Below are 17012 nucleotides of genomic sequence, written 5' to 3'. Positions count from 1 at the left end.
CAGCTGTTCATCGCCAAAACATACAACAAGGCACATAAAGCTTCAGCCATCACTATAAGTGCGATCCAAGAACGAACGCCAGCGATAGCGATAACGCTTTGACTAAAAATTACGTCAAATGCCCCTGTCCTTGCAATCTGAATATGGCGGTATCAATGCGACCAGCAAAGGGAACAACCCTATTGTGGATTGATACACACAATATTGGCTAACACGTAATAATACCCGAGAGTGTAGGAAATTACAACAAATTTTAATATCTTTATTATAATGCCGGATGTGACTATTGGAATTCTTCATATGTCCAGATTTAAAATAAAGTTTTTTGACGCAGAAATTTGTCAGTTTTTATGTTAATTTATTTTCAGGCCCAACTAATCCAACCAGAAATGAAGCTGAGTGGTAAAATTATAACATTAAGTGCGAAACACCTAATATACATGAGGAAAAATTGAGTCAAAATTAGTTTTCTGAGGTCAAAAAATGTCAAAAAAAATTGATTTTTTTAGGGTAAAATCCTTCATTTTTGGTCAGAAGAATCACGCTAGAAATACGCCACTCGTAACTCATCCATTTTTGTTGAAAAGGCATTTTAAAAACGGGAAGTGTCGTATATATAAATGAGCCGTTCTTCTGCAAAGCGATTGCTCGTTTCATTGCTTCCAAATGATCTAACTATGCCAGGTGCGAGATGGCGCAGTGGTATATTCCGCAGCTATAACACCAATGGGTGCTGGTTCGAGTCATTGGTGCTGGTTCGAGTCCGACCGAGGTTGTCTTCAGAACTTCTATACCCAAGTACGCGGTGTCTCACAAAAGGCCTAAAAGTAGCAGTTACGGAAAAAATGAAGAGTATGCGCCTTGTGTAAATGACCATAGTATTCGACAAACGCCATGAATACCACAAAACTAACAAATTATACCTATAAAGTTGTGAGGAAATATTGCGATGTAAGTTGTTGGCCTGAGTGTCTTCATTTAAATGTTTATGAAGTCCATTCCCATAAGGTAAGAAAATATTTCCGGCACACCTGGAAATCTGTGACGACACACTAATATGCCGCGGCACACAGTGTGGGAATCACTGGCGTGCAGCACGCGCAAGGGTCAGGGTAGCCATGCCTCAATGGCTCTTCTAACAGTGACGCACTGTTAAATCAGTTTCTCCAAGCCGTGAAAAACTTCAGTGTCGGTTACCATCGTCAACCGATATCATATCGTTAACTCCACCATGCAATTCTCAAATTCTTCGCCGGTTCTTCAGTAGCCAGCATTTCAACGGCGTTGTCAGCAAACCGAACAATTGGTATTTTAGAAAACTATACTTGAAAGTTGAATTTGTAATTAGGAGTCAATTTCTTCCCGTTGACCAGGAAGAGAAGGTGGGTTTGAACACTGCATTGTCATGAAGGCGTTGTCATATTCGATTTTCTCTCTTAGTAATAAAATCCGAGATTGGAAGCCATGCCATGTTGCGTATACCGCGGTGCATAGCCCGAAAAAACGTGGGTGTGTTTACACCATCATGAAAAAACGACTAGGCCTATATTAGACTGGTAAAAGAACAATTACCAGCCTGGATGGATTTTCAATATTTTGGAAACAAGAGCTTATAGTCCCTACAATGCCCTGGTTATTCCACATTTTGTCCCCACAAAGACTTTGTTTCAGTCTACCAGAAGCATAATAATTCCGGGCGTTATGACATTTGACAAATAATCCGCAAAATTGATAAATAAGAAGTAAATTAAGTGAGAAATAACAAATTTATGGAACATCCCTATTATATCATCAAATGTGCCATTGGTTCCCGACCCCTGACCTAGATCTATAGCAGCGGCTTATGTTGCCTGATAATTCAATTGACCCTTTGAATATATATAACATAAAAATGATTAGCATCTGCATTCCTATAACGCATGGAACAGCAATACGGCTAAATTCGTCAAACGTTGCATATTTCGGGTGCATGACGTAGAGCAGGGGTCTCGAACACGCGACCTGCGAGAACATTTTGTGCGTCCGCGTCGACATTTTGGATTTTCAAGTATTCAACAATATGTCCCTGCCACGTATCTATTTTAGGTTTGAGAACTTAAAATTCACTCCAAAACTGCTCCAAAAACTTTAAAGTGTTCACCGAACTTCACTATCAGACTTTTAACAGCTACCATGCGATGGAAGATCTACTATTACATCACATTACCTGTTCATGATGGGTTATGACAGTGGTTCCCAACCTTTTTCGACTCATCGCCGCCTTTTTGAACCTCCACACCTGTCATCGTCCCCCAAATATTGTGAATTGAAAAATGGGCATACAAACTGAGATCATCGGCGAGTTGACTAATTAAAAAACGGCCAACTTGTCGGCTCGACTTCGAAATTACACTTTTACAGCTAACTTTTCGTAAGTTGACTAAAAAAAGGCCATTTTTCCGACTTGACCCCAATCAGGGCCGTAACAGCACTTCGTCCGCTCCCCCTCAAGCGTTGGTCTTGGCCCGCATAGGGTGATAAACCAAACCCCAGTTACATATAGCTATGCCCTATTTCATTTACTGTTCGGGGAGTTACCGTATTTCGCCTAAACGCGCGTAGCGCGGCCAATTTATTAAATTCATGTTTGAATCGGTCAATATGGTCGGGAATTGCTTATATATTGCTATCAATTTTTTATCCTCTCTCTGCTCACGTAATCAGAATTACCGGTAGAGCTGAGTGTGTTGTGTTGGAAAAGGTAGGACCCTAGATAATAAGTAAACATCCTCGGGCAGACCCGTTGGTATATCGACTTCGTTACATGATGCTTTTTCGTGACCTCCTATATCTGCTATGTCAAAAAAATATGGAAATCGCTTAAACGTACCACACTGAAAGCCGCACAGTATTTCAAATTGGTATCTCTAAACTGGCAAAGAATTTTTCCCTGCGGGATGACATTTGTCATGTAGGGTTCAGATCGCCAGGACAGGAACATTCGACGCCAGCCATTGAGGCGCCTATAGACAATTAAACATATATGTATATTTTATCGAAGTTTTCGGTCAGCACAAGGGCATTCCTTTTCGGCCAAGGTCTTCTCACTGCTGATCGTTCTGACCGTTCTGAGAAGTCACATTTTACATAGCCTATAACTTCATGTGTCTTGGTGCGTCGTTGCGCAGTCTCCATTTCCATAAATCATGCGTATTTTTTGTTGGGACAAGGGTACCCAAAACCAAAATACATGACAATAATAAATCGCGTCTAGCGCGAAATTTTCTTTAAAAAGTTTATTGAATTTCTAAAAAATTACTCTATAATTTATGTTAATTCACGAAATAATTTTGGGCCCCCTTCGAGTTCGCCATCGCCCCCCTATCGCCCCTTTAGTTGTTTTCGCCCCCTGTCGCCCCCTTCGTCCGTTTCCGCCCCTATCGCCCCCTTCGGTATTTTCGCCCCCCTAGACCGCCAAATCGTCCCCTGGAGGGCGATATCGCCCACGTTGGGAACCACTGGGTTATGACTAGGGCGATATTTTTGACATGTCAAAAAAAGTCAAAATTTGTCAAAATTGTATCGTTAGGTAAAAAAAATTTAAAATTCTTTACAAAGTCAATTTATTTCTGCTACCCGCATTTCATTTGTATCGTAGATTTGGCACTGTCGGTGAACTTATCATTTGACATTTTACAGCTATAGTAGACTACTTTATAGGCTCATAGTGAATCATAAACTTTCCAATGAAACAAATAGGTTGACATGGTGTTATGCTCAACGTACCGCAATATAATAACTGAAGCAAGACTGCGTGGGACTGCATGGTTCTTATATCAAGAAGCACATAATGAAAAATTGCGATGTAGACACCATTGTCAGAATGAAGCAATATGGTGTGTCACCAGCAGTGTACGCACAACTTCAGTGTTGTGTCACCAACAACTGCAGCTGTTGAACGTTTTTTGTCTATACTTGGAACGCTACTTAGTAGGGAGAGACTCTTTCTAGTCGAGAATGTAGAAAAGTATCTTTCGTTCTACTACAACAAATTTTAATTATTTCTACCATAACACGTGATGTAACTACTGGAATTCTTCATACGGCTAAATTTTGTTTACATAAAGTTTTTTCACGTCAAAATTCGTCAGTTTTTGAGTTAAAAAAGTTTTTTTCAGGTCAAACTACTTCGTAAGGCCAGTTCCAGCCAGATATGAAGATAGGTAATACCATTCTCGCATTATGTGGGAAAACACCAAATTTGGATACGTTAGGTCAAAATTTGGTCAAAATAAGGTTTTTTTAAGGTAAAAAATGTCATAATTTTGATTATTTAGGTCAAAATCTTCCGTTTTTAGTTAAAAAAAATCGCATTAGGTATGACCCGTTGAGGATTCTGGCAATTATGATTTCAACTTATGAACGATCATTCGTAAAATTACTCGCACTCAGACAGACTGGGTGATGAATTGATAATGTCTTGAGTAGAGTCGAGTCAAACGGTAAATTCAGAGGAGGAACTGTGACTTGGAACGCCGGGGGTCGGTAAAGCCATGGATCCAACAAACTATCGAACTTACACGAGAAATACTAATTTATTAAAAGGTCGTTGTGGGCGTTGCGTATAGTGTAGCGAATTTCGCTATCTAAGCAGGTCGGTATAACAACCATTAGCATTCTGTTACCTCCTTGATTTATAGTTGGTTACTAATTGGGTATATCCATCCATGCTAATATCTCCAATTAAAGGTGGCGAGTTGTTATGTTCTTGATCTTGTTTGAACAATAACTCAATGCGACGAGGTTGCATTACAGAATCAGACTTAGTGGTATGCTCCACAGCTCTAACACCTATGGATTGTTTTGCGATTTGACATTTCTATTGCTATGACACAATAATTTTAGATTTACGTTGGTATTTATCTGTTCGATATTGGAAGGTAAATCTAATGGTGATTTAATTTGACTTTGGCAATGACATGATCAATAGTATACTTATCAGGAGTAACCCGTTGGGCTACACTGCTCAAATGTTCCGATATCAGATGAATCCTGGTTAAATTGTCAAATATTACACCTCTAAATGAGGTACCACAAATGTCTACTATAGCGGAAAAATTGTAACGGGAGATATTTCACGATATCATGATGCATTTGTCCCCTTGCCTAGTGTATGTATGCCAAGTACCACGACAGTTATAAATATATAAATATTCAAAGTGTGATTTTTTTCGTGCTATGCTTAAATACTGCGATTGTACATCACATTTTCACGATGTGTGTGGAATGCCAGTCTACGCGTCCCGTCAAATAAGGCCTACTTGGGAATACATTGAAATCCCCTATGATAGATGCTGCGAGCCGCGGCGTCATTTAAAACTAGGAAATTGGTCCGCGAGCACAGATGAGTTTGAGATCTCTGATGTAGAGCGAAAACTCGAGACGATAAAGGAAAACTGGTACTATTTTCGGAATCAACACATCAAAAGTAACCTAAAACAACTGCATAATCAAAATCAACAAATTTTTCTTTCAAAATTGTTCAAAAGTGTAATATAACTGCCGATTGCATTGTAGTACATTTTCTGACAGATTGGATAACTATTACCACCATAGTATTAGACCGGTGACTATATTCGAGATGGTTGAATGCATAAGACACACATAATCGATCATCTAGCAATAGACCATCGGAAAGCGAAATTTAGTCTTGCCGACCTTTTTAAAGTAATGACGTCTCTTGTGACATTGATGCATATTCGGTGCTAAAAGAGAGCAGTGAATAAGCGAAAAAGGCACCTTGGAGTCACATATGTAAATATAAATGACAGTTTCCATCGAAAAATTATGTTCCGCCATTGCGACATTAAAGAGATCGTCTGCAGTGGACTGATTGCTAGTCGGGAAATACATCTTCAAAATGACATCAGCGATAGTACTGATACTTATATATGTTCTGGCGTGTGGCTTTCCTCAATGTTTTTCGAACCGAACTTGTGAAGACACGCTGAAAGCAGTTAAAAGCTTCCTTGCGGACGACGGCTACCAAGTACCAGCAGTTCCAGACGAGGAATCGCAGAATTTTCAAGGAAGGCCTGGAAAGCGCGGTGCCGTGGGCCCACCGGGTGTAACGGGCCCGCCCGGACCGCGAGGCGAGCAAGGTATCTGCACTTGTGATTTTAATGAGGTCATGTCTCAACTTGGTGAATTGCAAGGTATGTATAGTAATCCTGTTGCTATTTGCATTATAGCTTGTAATGGGTTGGCTGTGCCTTATGCATGAATGGGTACATGTAATGGTAACATGGATATGCGGAAAATATAGATAACGCATCCACATGCGTCATATGTATGCATAATGGTAGGTAACCGTGGTAAATCTTCTTTTGGAAGAAGCTCTGCGCCTTCAAGTTCGTGTAAGTCTTGTTCTAATCATCTGCATACTTACATTTATACGAAGTTATCAGTCATGGTGTATTGAAAGCGTATCCGTATACATTAGCTTATGTGAACATATTCGATAACTAAATTGATGGCACACATCATCAGTGGACTGGGAAAGAGTGCTCACTGCTCAGGTCCTACATTTTGATTTGAGATTGTGACTATACTTTTTCCTCCTATGTTACATAAAACGGCAACGACACGGGGTTTCGCGTGGATACTGTCTACTTACGTTTCGGACACATGACATTTCTACTTATCACGGTGCGGATGGGCCAGACCAAAAGTTCGTTCTATCCTTTATTATTACGGAGGTAGAGAATCACCAGTGGTCAGCTTCATCTGCAATCTAATCATTTTCGGGATAGAACATGAGCTTCAACATTTTACAGCAGCAAAAATATTACACACGTAATCGAATATTTTCCAAGAGACTATAGTTGAGATGAATGCGATGAAACGATTTTTCTCCCTACTGTAATAAAAAAATTTTGTCTCTGAGGCGATATAGTGGTAATAAATCGATATATATGGCTTGAGTATGACTTTGGAATATTCTGTTACTGTTGAGTCGGTTTGATGATGTTGTGCAAGAGGCAGCCACTTTCAGCACTTTTCGACACAAACAGCACAATATCCTAATATTCGTTATATTACCAGCCATCACTCGTGTTTTCTCTGACCCTTAGTCAATGCTGGTCCCGAATACGGTTATGGTTGTAGAGCAAGGGTTCTCAACTTACCATGAGAAACGGACCAGAGATGGAAGTCGGGCCGGGCTTTTCGGGTTCGGGCCGGGTTCGGGCCGGGCTCGGGCCGGGTTCGGGCCCGAAGTTATAAAAATTATCGGGATTGAATCGGGCCGAATAGTCACTACGAAAAGCATTGACTTCATATACAAATTTGATTTGCAATTTTGTTCGAAAGTGGCACAACTACATATAAGATACACCAATACCGTATCACGTATAAGTATGGCAATATCTGTGAATAAATTTTATACGAAGTACGAACCCAGATAAACTTCAATATAAGACGGCCCGAAGACTATGATTCAATAATGAAACAATGTCAGCTAAATAGTAAACAAGTGTCCCAAATACGCCAGACATTGATCATTGTTCAGGCCACATTGTGACGAAAACATGACTTACGGATGGATGGATTACCATGCTGGAGCCTGGATTACTACCAATTTAGTTTTAATTTCGATGAGGCATGCTGAACTGAACAGCTAGAAGCAGGTGATGAGACGACGGCTTCCGTTGTGGCACAGCAGAATTGATCGATAGATGTGTTACGGCGGTGTTGATATTTATTAAAGAAAGCTTTTAGATGCACCATAGTGATTTTGTCGTCCATGGTGAATTGCTTTAGGTCTATACGGAAACTAACTTATATTGTATTAGGCTATGTGACAGCGGTAGTATTGTTACATAGCAGTGTTGGGATCAAGTCACTACCTTCGAGTCACGAGTCATTGCGCATTTTGACTCGAGTCAAGTCAAGTCAATCGATTTTCAAAGCTGACTCGAGTCAAGTCAAGTCACTCGATTTTTGGAGGTGACTCGAGTCAAGTCGAGTCAAGTCAAGTCAAGTCACGAGTCAAGTCACAATTCAAGTCAAGTTGCCATTTCGAAGTATGAGGCATGATTGCATCATTGCATTTTGCTAGCTGTCTGAAATACATATTGAGTGGTCCCTGATTCTGAACCGCTAAACGAATATAGAGTTGAATATACACGCAAGAAGGCGCTGTATCGCTCACATATACGTAGAACTGGTAAACTACGTTGATAGTCACCAGCCAAAATAGAGAATAGAGAATTGATTGAGAACGAATTGATAAGATGCAATACATTACCCATTTACAAATTGAGAGACGAACCCGACTGTATCCAGTAACTGTTGAGGCTATTGAAATAATCAATTCTTCGTATAACGTGTGAATGCAACGCCCTTTGTATGGATGACAGTTGACTTGTATTTTGAACACACTATTTTTCTCATCTTGGCCAATTTCATTTCTTTATTTCTTTAATTTAGTTTAATATTGAACCATTTAATACAGTTCACATTTTGCAAAAAGGATGGTGGAACTAAGTTAACAGTGGGGCTGTTTTCAGCGTATTCTCATTCAGATATATCAAGTTCTCTTGCCATATGCAAGATTGCTATCGAAAGAAAACAAAGTGAGAGCATTGAAAGCGTTGAAAAGCTCGAAATTTGAATCGTATATCAGCTTATTTGCTCGCAACAGTTGAAAATTGCTATTTGAACTTGGTTTCGGGCCGAAACGGGCTCAAAACTCGACCGTCGGGTTCGGGCCGGGTTCGGGCTGAACTTGTCGGGTTCGGGCCGGGTTCGGGTCCGGCTCACCCGGCCCGCTTCCATCTCTGAAACGGACCGCATCTTAACTTCAAAAAGTAACGCGTAACGCAGAACATTATAACCTAATCGTAGGCTAAAATTGAATTCACTGCATTTACCATTCGTATAGGCTACGGAAGTTTAATTGGCCTACATGTTTAATAATGCATTCTAAAGCATTGACGGGCAGCGTTAGCAAGTTTGAAGTTGCTGTTATTTCTTTGAATATGTTATCTTTCACTGACATAATTAAATCATGAGGATTTTTCTCTTACAAATATGCTTTCTACCTGGCACGTAGCCAGCCGAAAAATGAGTGGGTTGATATGAAAGAGGGGTATCGATTTTTTTTTCGAATTTACTAATGTAGCATCAATTCATTAGGGTTAAGTTAAGTACATGTGTTAATTACGATTATACAATCTTCTCGTGTTGACGAACTTACGCGTATGATAAGCTTGTCAACGAGTCTGAAAGTGCTGTCAATTAACGAGTCCCTGATCTCTCGTGAACAATTAAATACGCGCTTAGCAACGCGTAATACGAAGCCTCGGTTACGATTTGCGCAAGTCAAAATGTCCGAGTTGTAATGAATGTTTGATAGTAATATATAAAACTACTAATATTATTCATGAAATTCATTAGTAAATCCGAAAAAAAATTCGCGCTTAGCGCGGCAATTCATGCAGTACCGTATCGTCACTAGTGACCACTTGCGATTTCGGTGCGTTTAGCAAGCCCACTTAAATAGATTAAATAGATTAATCCGGAGTTCACCAGAAATGGACAAAGAAACTCTAACGTGGGCATTTGGCGCCCGCCTTTAATTTATTACGACTACGGAATGCGGCCGTGGGCTACATGAGTAATTTAAATGCAGTCATGAATGGCAAAAAGGCTGGCCACCCCTGACTTATGGCGAAGAGATCTAGCCGTAAAGCATTGCGATTTTTACCTAACCAAATTCCGTTTTATTATATTTGACCACAAGAATTCCAAATGGATCCACTACAGAAATTATATACTGCACCTTAAAATTGGCAGTTTATTTTCTGTTTCGCTGCCTTCGGTACCTCAACCTGGCGGAAACATTTCTTGACCACCTTTGGCGCGAGTAACTTATGTAGGTGGTACACGAGCACCGCATAAAACCTCGAAATGGTACGCGGGTGGAAAAAGGTTGGGAACCACTGGGCTAAGCCTACAACCTGATAATATGATATCGTTAGCAATATGATGATAAGATCAGAGGGACTGATCTAATTAATTCACCAATTTTATATTGCCCATAGCGCTATGTCTACTGGCACTACATATTATGTTTAACAACCCTTGTTTTACAGATTTCAGAAAAAAAGCTCGACGATATGCAGGTAAGATACATATGAACATTGGTTAGGGATGGTGTGAACGTGAGGTTCACGTTCGAGTTCTGTGTGTGAACATCAGCAATTTAGAGGTTCACGTTCACAAACGAACCTTGGTAGGTTCTGCACTGTGAACCTTTTTCATATATTACAATTTTCACTTCATTGTAACATCTCTGGTTGAAATATATTGCATTTCAACTGCGGGCCACTCTGTACATGGCGCCGGAGGCATATAAAAATCAACACCAATCGAACATGCAATGACAATCTCAAAATTTTTACTTGCTTTGTTACAAATGTTCGCTCTAAATATCCAGCTTTCCGTTTGTGAATATGTAGTGACTCTCTGCTGTGAGTTGGACCCGCAATCACACAACATCAAGAGCGAAATACATTTACATGCCTGTAGTCAGCGAATGATGCTTGTTTAACCAATCAATGAAATTGATATCGCTGTCTGATGCAAAAAAAAAAAATCTAGCAGGCGTACGGGTTCAATCTCGACTTCATATGTTTATTGCTCCATAAAAATCAAATCGCTTCTATTGGGGTGTTGGCTATACTGATCAATAATGAGGTAATATCGGCAGCAAGTATAGAAACCCGTTTTACACTCTGCTCAATATCAACGTAGGAATACTCAGACACCGAATAGCCTACATTATCCGGTTTGGCCTACACCGCTAAGGCGTAAGCTTATATTCCCTTGCAAGTCCGTCGAGATTGTTGGCAAAGCGACGGAAGATATTGATTTGACAGTGGCGGCTCGTGACAATATCGGGTGGTGGGGCAAGGGCTGCAAGCGACTTTTTATCAAGATGACGTCACAATGGCGTTTTCCAACGTAAACAAGTAACTTAATGATGGTACGGTAACATGAATTTCCCGGCAACAGTGATTTTAACGTATGTGCCACGAGAGGTCCGCTGGTGAGCTGTGACTTGAAGTGTGGTAACTGCGTAAACGGCGTACGGAACAAAGATTCAACACGGCTCATGTTCGCATTAGACCTGACTAATTATCTGCAGAAATGGAAATGACTATAACTCGAGAGATAGCGTAAGCCTAGTTGGAAAGGTCAACGAATTCGGACAGATACGCAATTGTTATCTCATAGATTGGGCCTGTCCTATTGAATCCAAAACATCATTCTAAAGAAATAAGAATAGCAGCCTCGGAAATTTGGTCTCGGTAGTCGGTATAGCATAAGAGATTTTGGCCTTGAAACTGGAGACTGTAACACGACACATACGTTTTTATTACTGTCTTATAGGTCTGCTGCGAAATCGCCTTTGGACAATATATTACCGAATAAATACGTGGATGAAAGCCTTAAACTTGGTACACTGTTACATGACATTATCGAGAAGTGGCCTCATGGCCCTTTTCGGTATGGTACACTGTCAAAATTAATGCGAACAGACCAACACCGAATTTTGCGTAAATTTTACTGAGGAATAGGCTGATCAATTGATCAGCTGTTAGCCGCCATCGAAAACGAAATACGGTAGCTATCGCGCTTGACAGGGGGTTGTAAGCAAAGGGCTTGAAGGCCACAATTTCACGGTGAAATTGACATTGGAGAATATAATATCAAAGTAAATATTTGAATGCAAACTGAGAATGATATCATCATCTCAGTTAACGTTACCGCAGATACACCGGCTTTTGCGTGAAATCCGCAATGTGTTGTAGGCTAAAGTGTCAGATCGGAGCACATCTTTACCATACTCGACCTTGATAACGAAATTACTGCCCTAATCATTGAGTGTCAACCTTGAGACTTGGCACAGCGTTCGATACTAAAATCAAGACATACCTTACAAAAGCTTATGACGGATCTAGGTAAGGAGCATCGTTAAAATCAATAGAGACCAATACCGGCTTTGCGTATAATCTGTTAGCGATAAATGACGAGTCAGCTCTCACTCGAATTAGGAAACGAAATTACCACTAACACAGTTCAGTGACAAACTTAAAACTTGGTACAGCGTTCGATACTAACATTAAGACTTACCGTGCCAAATGTCATAACCGATCTCAGTATTGAACACCGTCAAAACCAATGGATACCAATACTGGCTTTTGAGTAAAATCTGTTTGCGATACATGACGGATCAGTACACACTCAACTTCAGAAACGGAATTACTACCCTAAACTTTAAGTAGAAACCCTGAAACTTGGGGCAGTGTTAAATACCACCATCACGACATGACATAACAAGTTTCAAGAGTTTTCATGGTGTGAAACCCCATTAAAATCGACCTATACCAGCAAAGGTCGACTAAACGCATATGACGGTAACAGAGTTCAGCTATAGATACGATTGTTACATCACACCTTAAGGGCACAGAGCTATCGTGCCCCGGTTGCTCGGTAATTTTATGAATAGGAGAGAGTAAATCACCGTTTCTTTATTGTGCGCGGCTTTGAGAGAATAGACAGTGAAAGCTTGTTATGAGCGCTACCGGGGCAAGCCCCGGCTAGGCATTCGCAAAGCGAAAACACAGAAGAGAATTCGATTTTTGCAGAGACTTCGCTATATATGGGCATTTACAAGCGAAAGGACAAGAAGTATACGATTTTCGCTGTGATTTCGGTTTATATAGATAAGTGTGCGTCTATAAATGGTGAAGAATTGTTATTGAACAGAATTTTAGGTGGGGCAATGCCCCAGTTGCCCTATAGGACGAGCCGCCACTGTGATTTTATGGGATTATTATATCATTTTAATGCCCCAGTTGATACCATAGACCAGTGCTCTTCAACCGGGGTTGTCGTACACCCTAGGGTGTACCAGAACTTTTAAAGGGTGTACCACTCGGATGGGGTGTACAGGGGTGTACCAGATCCACATTATGATGAACCGATCATACGATGACTATAGCTATCACAAAAATACGCCAGTTTATGCTTCAAAACAGAATGACTGGATGTGTAATATCGTACAATGTGATGTCATAAGCAAATGTTTCTAATTATTCAACCTTTGGTAATGGGACTTATTACTTCCTTTTCGAGTAGAGCAGGGTGTAGTTAGCATGTGTTCAGCTTGCGATATCTGTCTGATGATTCTCGAGGAAACCACCGCTAAATCTCGGACATTTTGAATTTGTGCTTCCTGCGGCCAGCTTATGAATAGTGCAAAATACATAGCCTACTTACGCAGCCACGGGGTCGAGTTTGCGAACCACTGCGTTAGATGGTGGTCCAGTAACCTCGAGCCCTTATTCGTATTATCATTTACTATACGTTGCAGCCTTGCTCAAATGTCCATCCTTATTTCGGCTACGTCAGGGGTGCTCAACCTGCGGACGTACGGCCTCATTCAGCATAACCATAATTTTGCGATCTTCTACACATATTTAAATTAGCGTGTGTTGGCGGCCGTCATTATGTAACCAATTGTTGCTGGTTCTAGTCTCGGCTCTGCCATGTTTCTATGTGTCGGAGGTTTAGGCTCCTCGTCGCCGACCCCCTGTTAACGTAGCGTCTTGAAAAGCCCAGAAGAAGAGTTAACCGAGCTTCAAAGTCAGCAGCAAAGTCCTGAAAGTGGACGCACGTTAGCGAGAGAGAACGAAGAATGGGAGTGCGCGTGCAAGCAAAAGTCGTCCTCATTACCCAAAGCAAAAATACTAAACTTTAGGAAATGCACTGTCGTGGCGCACAAATTCTAAACAGGCGATTATCACCACTGTCATTGATGTGTAATAAAATATTATTAATAATAATACAAACAATCCTGGTGGGAGGCCAAGAAATAACAACATGCAACTAAGTGATTAATAGGAACCGCAAGATGCATCATCATTAATATTGTACCCAATATTTTCGAAAACACCCTCCATCAGCTCTACGGGTTAATCTGATCACGTGAGCTAAGAATTAATAAATTTTTGACAATAATATGTGAAACTACCAACATTTTCGATGAAATCCATTCAAGGGGCAAAATTTTCGCGCTCTGCGCGACTACACACATAATCCTAGTGTCTTTTCTTGACATTTATACTCGCGATTTTGGTACATAAATTATATGTTGTAAGCCTGCTGGGATGTTTTGCTTCTACAGTAAGAAAATTTGCGCATTGCATATCTCAAGAAATAAGTGAAGGCACAGAACACCACAAGGGCTCTCCGTGGTGTTAAGTTCCCAGTATCAAATTTCATATGAGCATTTGTCATCCATGCGCCATGGCGAATCCCCGTTGGAATCCGGACGTATTGTATATGTAATCAAAATGCGGCTTTCGGCGTTATCGGTGTATTATACGGCCCGGGGTGTACGAGTTTTGAGAAAATGTTAAAAGGGTGTACCACGACGAAAAAGGTTGAAGAGCACTGCCATAGACTACTCCTTGTCGCTTCGATATCTTCCTGTCTTTTCATTGTATCGCATTTTTGTGGTGTATTGAACTGATAAAATTGCTAATAAACCAATGATGATGATACATTTTGCGACGTTTAAAAACGTCAGTATTTGCTTCAGTATTGTGGCATCATGTGGCCGGAGACGTCGCTAGGTATCGTGACATTGATATAGGCTGTGGATCCACTGTAATGTAGGGTTGGAATTAGCAATATGACGTCTCGTGACGTCATGAGGTTGACGTTCACGTTCACACAGAACCTTTCAAAATGGTTCGCGTTCACACGAACCTGAACCTTTCTGAGGTTCGCACCATCCCTGAGGGTGTATTGCGGATAGCAGTCTCATGTGAGAAAGTGAAGTGTAAACATTTTAGAGAGTACTAAACGCTACAAAAGCTATCGCGTTCATGACCATCTAGTGCACAAATCGCAGTCCGATAAAGAAAACTGGACTACGATTGTACGATGTATGTTTATAACTAGGACAATGTATCTTTACAATCTGGGTGATGCAGGAGTGATAGACAATTTTTTAATCATTATTTCCGCTCATTCTACATCTACACCATTCGAATTTCACAAGTATAATGGCAACAAAAGTCAGTCTTCAAAATGGCGTTGAAAACATAAACTCGTCCAGTAAGCAAATTGCGTCTGCTTCCGATTTGCTCAATCGAAGTCTCCTAAACGTATGGTTGTTTGGAAACGCATGATCAACTGTATACTTTTTCGACAGGAATGTGCTACGTGGGAATTTCCACTGGTGCTGTAAAGCTTTCACAGATTTCCGCGTCTTCCGTACATTCTACCTGTCCCTTTCAACACGCAATTCTCAATTCCGGAGGAGCCTGGTGCACAAACGCGAGTGAGATCGCATTATCCATCGAATCGAAGCTAATTACAATCACGAATATTTGGTTTAGATAATGGAAATCAGTGGATACAGGTCGATTTCCTCGTTGCGAGGACAGTTACCACGATTTTAACCCAAGGAAATAGATTTGCTGATCAATGGGTCACGGGATATCACTTATCATATGGAAATTCTACTTTGGAAATGCAATATTACGATGCGTTCGAGAAAGTTGAAGTAGGTGTGAATGTTAATATCTAAGTTGTGCTACTTGAAAATTTCAAGCTTTTCCAAATTAGTCTAGTATTAGAATTACAGCTGGACAGCTTTTTTAAATTATAATAAAATTAGAAATACTGAATTCATGAAAACTTGGAATTGGGATCAAGTTCAGTTTATATCAAATCAGAGTCATTCTGGTAAGCATGACAATGACTGGGGACTCTAGTTAGCTTAGCTCGTTTTGCACCATACAGTTCTCTAGTAGCATTCTCGAGAAGATCACAAATTAGATTAGAATTAAATTTTGAGTGAACATAGAAACATTTCACACATTAAATTGGAAGTGGAATTACAGCAGAGAAACATTTCACCAATTGGAATAGAGTTAGAGTACTTGTACTCTAATTATTTTGACTATAATTATTTAGTTGTCCACGTCTGGTCAATACGTAATCGCCTCCAGTTGTCATCATTCTCGCACTCCGACATTGGTGCATTGATGATTTTAGGGCTCAAAACATCAGCTACTTCGGCTTGGTCTTATAAAATGAGAAGTGCAGATGTGTAGATGAATTTCTCGTTTTTATTGAAACCTAATTCAAACTTTCAGAGCCGTGCTCGTTATACCCGCATAATTATTATCAGCACTGAATTCAGGTATTCGCCGCAAACTCTGACAGAAGCACTATCGTTGAGAACGAACTGTCTTTTCCAATCAACGCCAGATATGTTCGCATTCACCCTGTGACATATCACCGTCACATGAGCATGAGAATGGAGATGAAAGACTGTTGAGGGATCTCAAGAATCGGCTATCTGATGTATTCCCTATATACCGTACAGGCTCATCGCTAGACGATAACCATCAACCGTCATGTACGCTCTCTTCAAATTGAATATATTATATATAGGCTATGTAATTCCTTGTGACTGACTGCAGCATATTTTGCCGCATATGCAGTTTGTTGAGTGATATTGGAGGAAATTTATAGTGTTCTTAGTTCTGGGTTATTGCGATGGGAAAAATGAATCTTCGGTTCACCAAATCAGATTCCAAGAATTCTATGTTACAATCGAATCGAATCACTAATTTTCTACATGGTTCGTTAGGAACTGCTCACAGCGATAGGCAGCAGTCTGTCGAAACGAAATTCTAAGCAACTAAAGTAAAGCCTTTGGCTGACGAATTTACACGATAAATCAGGATTCCTAATGACCTGACCTGAAGCAGATTCAAAATAACTTAAAATAAATCTTATCAACCAAATGGTCGTCACAGTGTTTCCGGCAGCGCATCATGATTTGTTGCTTACTTACTATAGGAGTCTCAAACTCAAATGTGCTCACGGGCCAATTCCATATCTTTTGATGATCCAGCAGGCCGCAGTACAATCGGGATAGT

General features: G+C 40.4%; 1 protein-coding gene across 1 annotated transcript; it reads left to right on the top strand.

The window, feature by feature from the left end:
• Positions 1-5818: 5818 nt before the first annotated feature.
• On the top strand, positions 5819-16520 carry LOC145440943 (retinoschisin-like). Its single transcript, XM_080318731.1, has 5 exons — positions 5819-6194; positions 10137-10166; positions 15272-15400; positions 15459-15625; positions 16268-16520. Exons 1-5 carry the CDS (start codon positions 5900-5902, stop codon positions 16403-16405), a joined length of 759 nt encoding a protein of 252 aa, XP_080174857.1. The 5' UTR covers positions 5819-5899; the 3' UTR covers positions 16406-16520.
• The last annotated feature ends 492 nt before the right edge of the window (positions 16521-17012 follow it).

The sequence above is a fragment of the Botryllus schlosseri genome, chromosome 6 (assembly GCF_051294905.1).
Source record: "Botryllus schlosseri isolate E-star chromosome 6, Bs_hap1, whole genome shotgun sequence".
NCBI classification, from domain to species: Eukaryota; Metazoa; Chordata; class Ascidiacea; order Stolidobranchia; family Styelidae; genus Botryllus; species Botryllus schlosseri.
The sequence above is the reverse complement of the archived record's forward strand: the minus strand, read 5'-3'. Positions and strand labels throughout refer to the sequence as shown.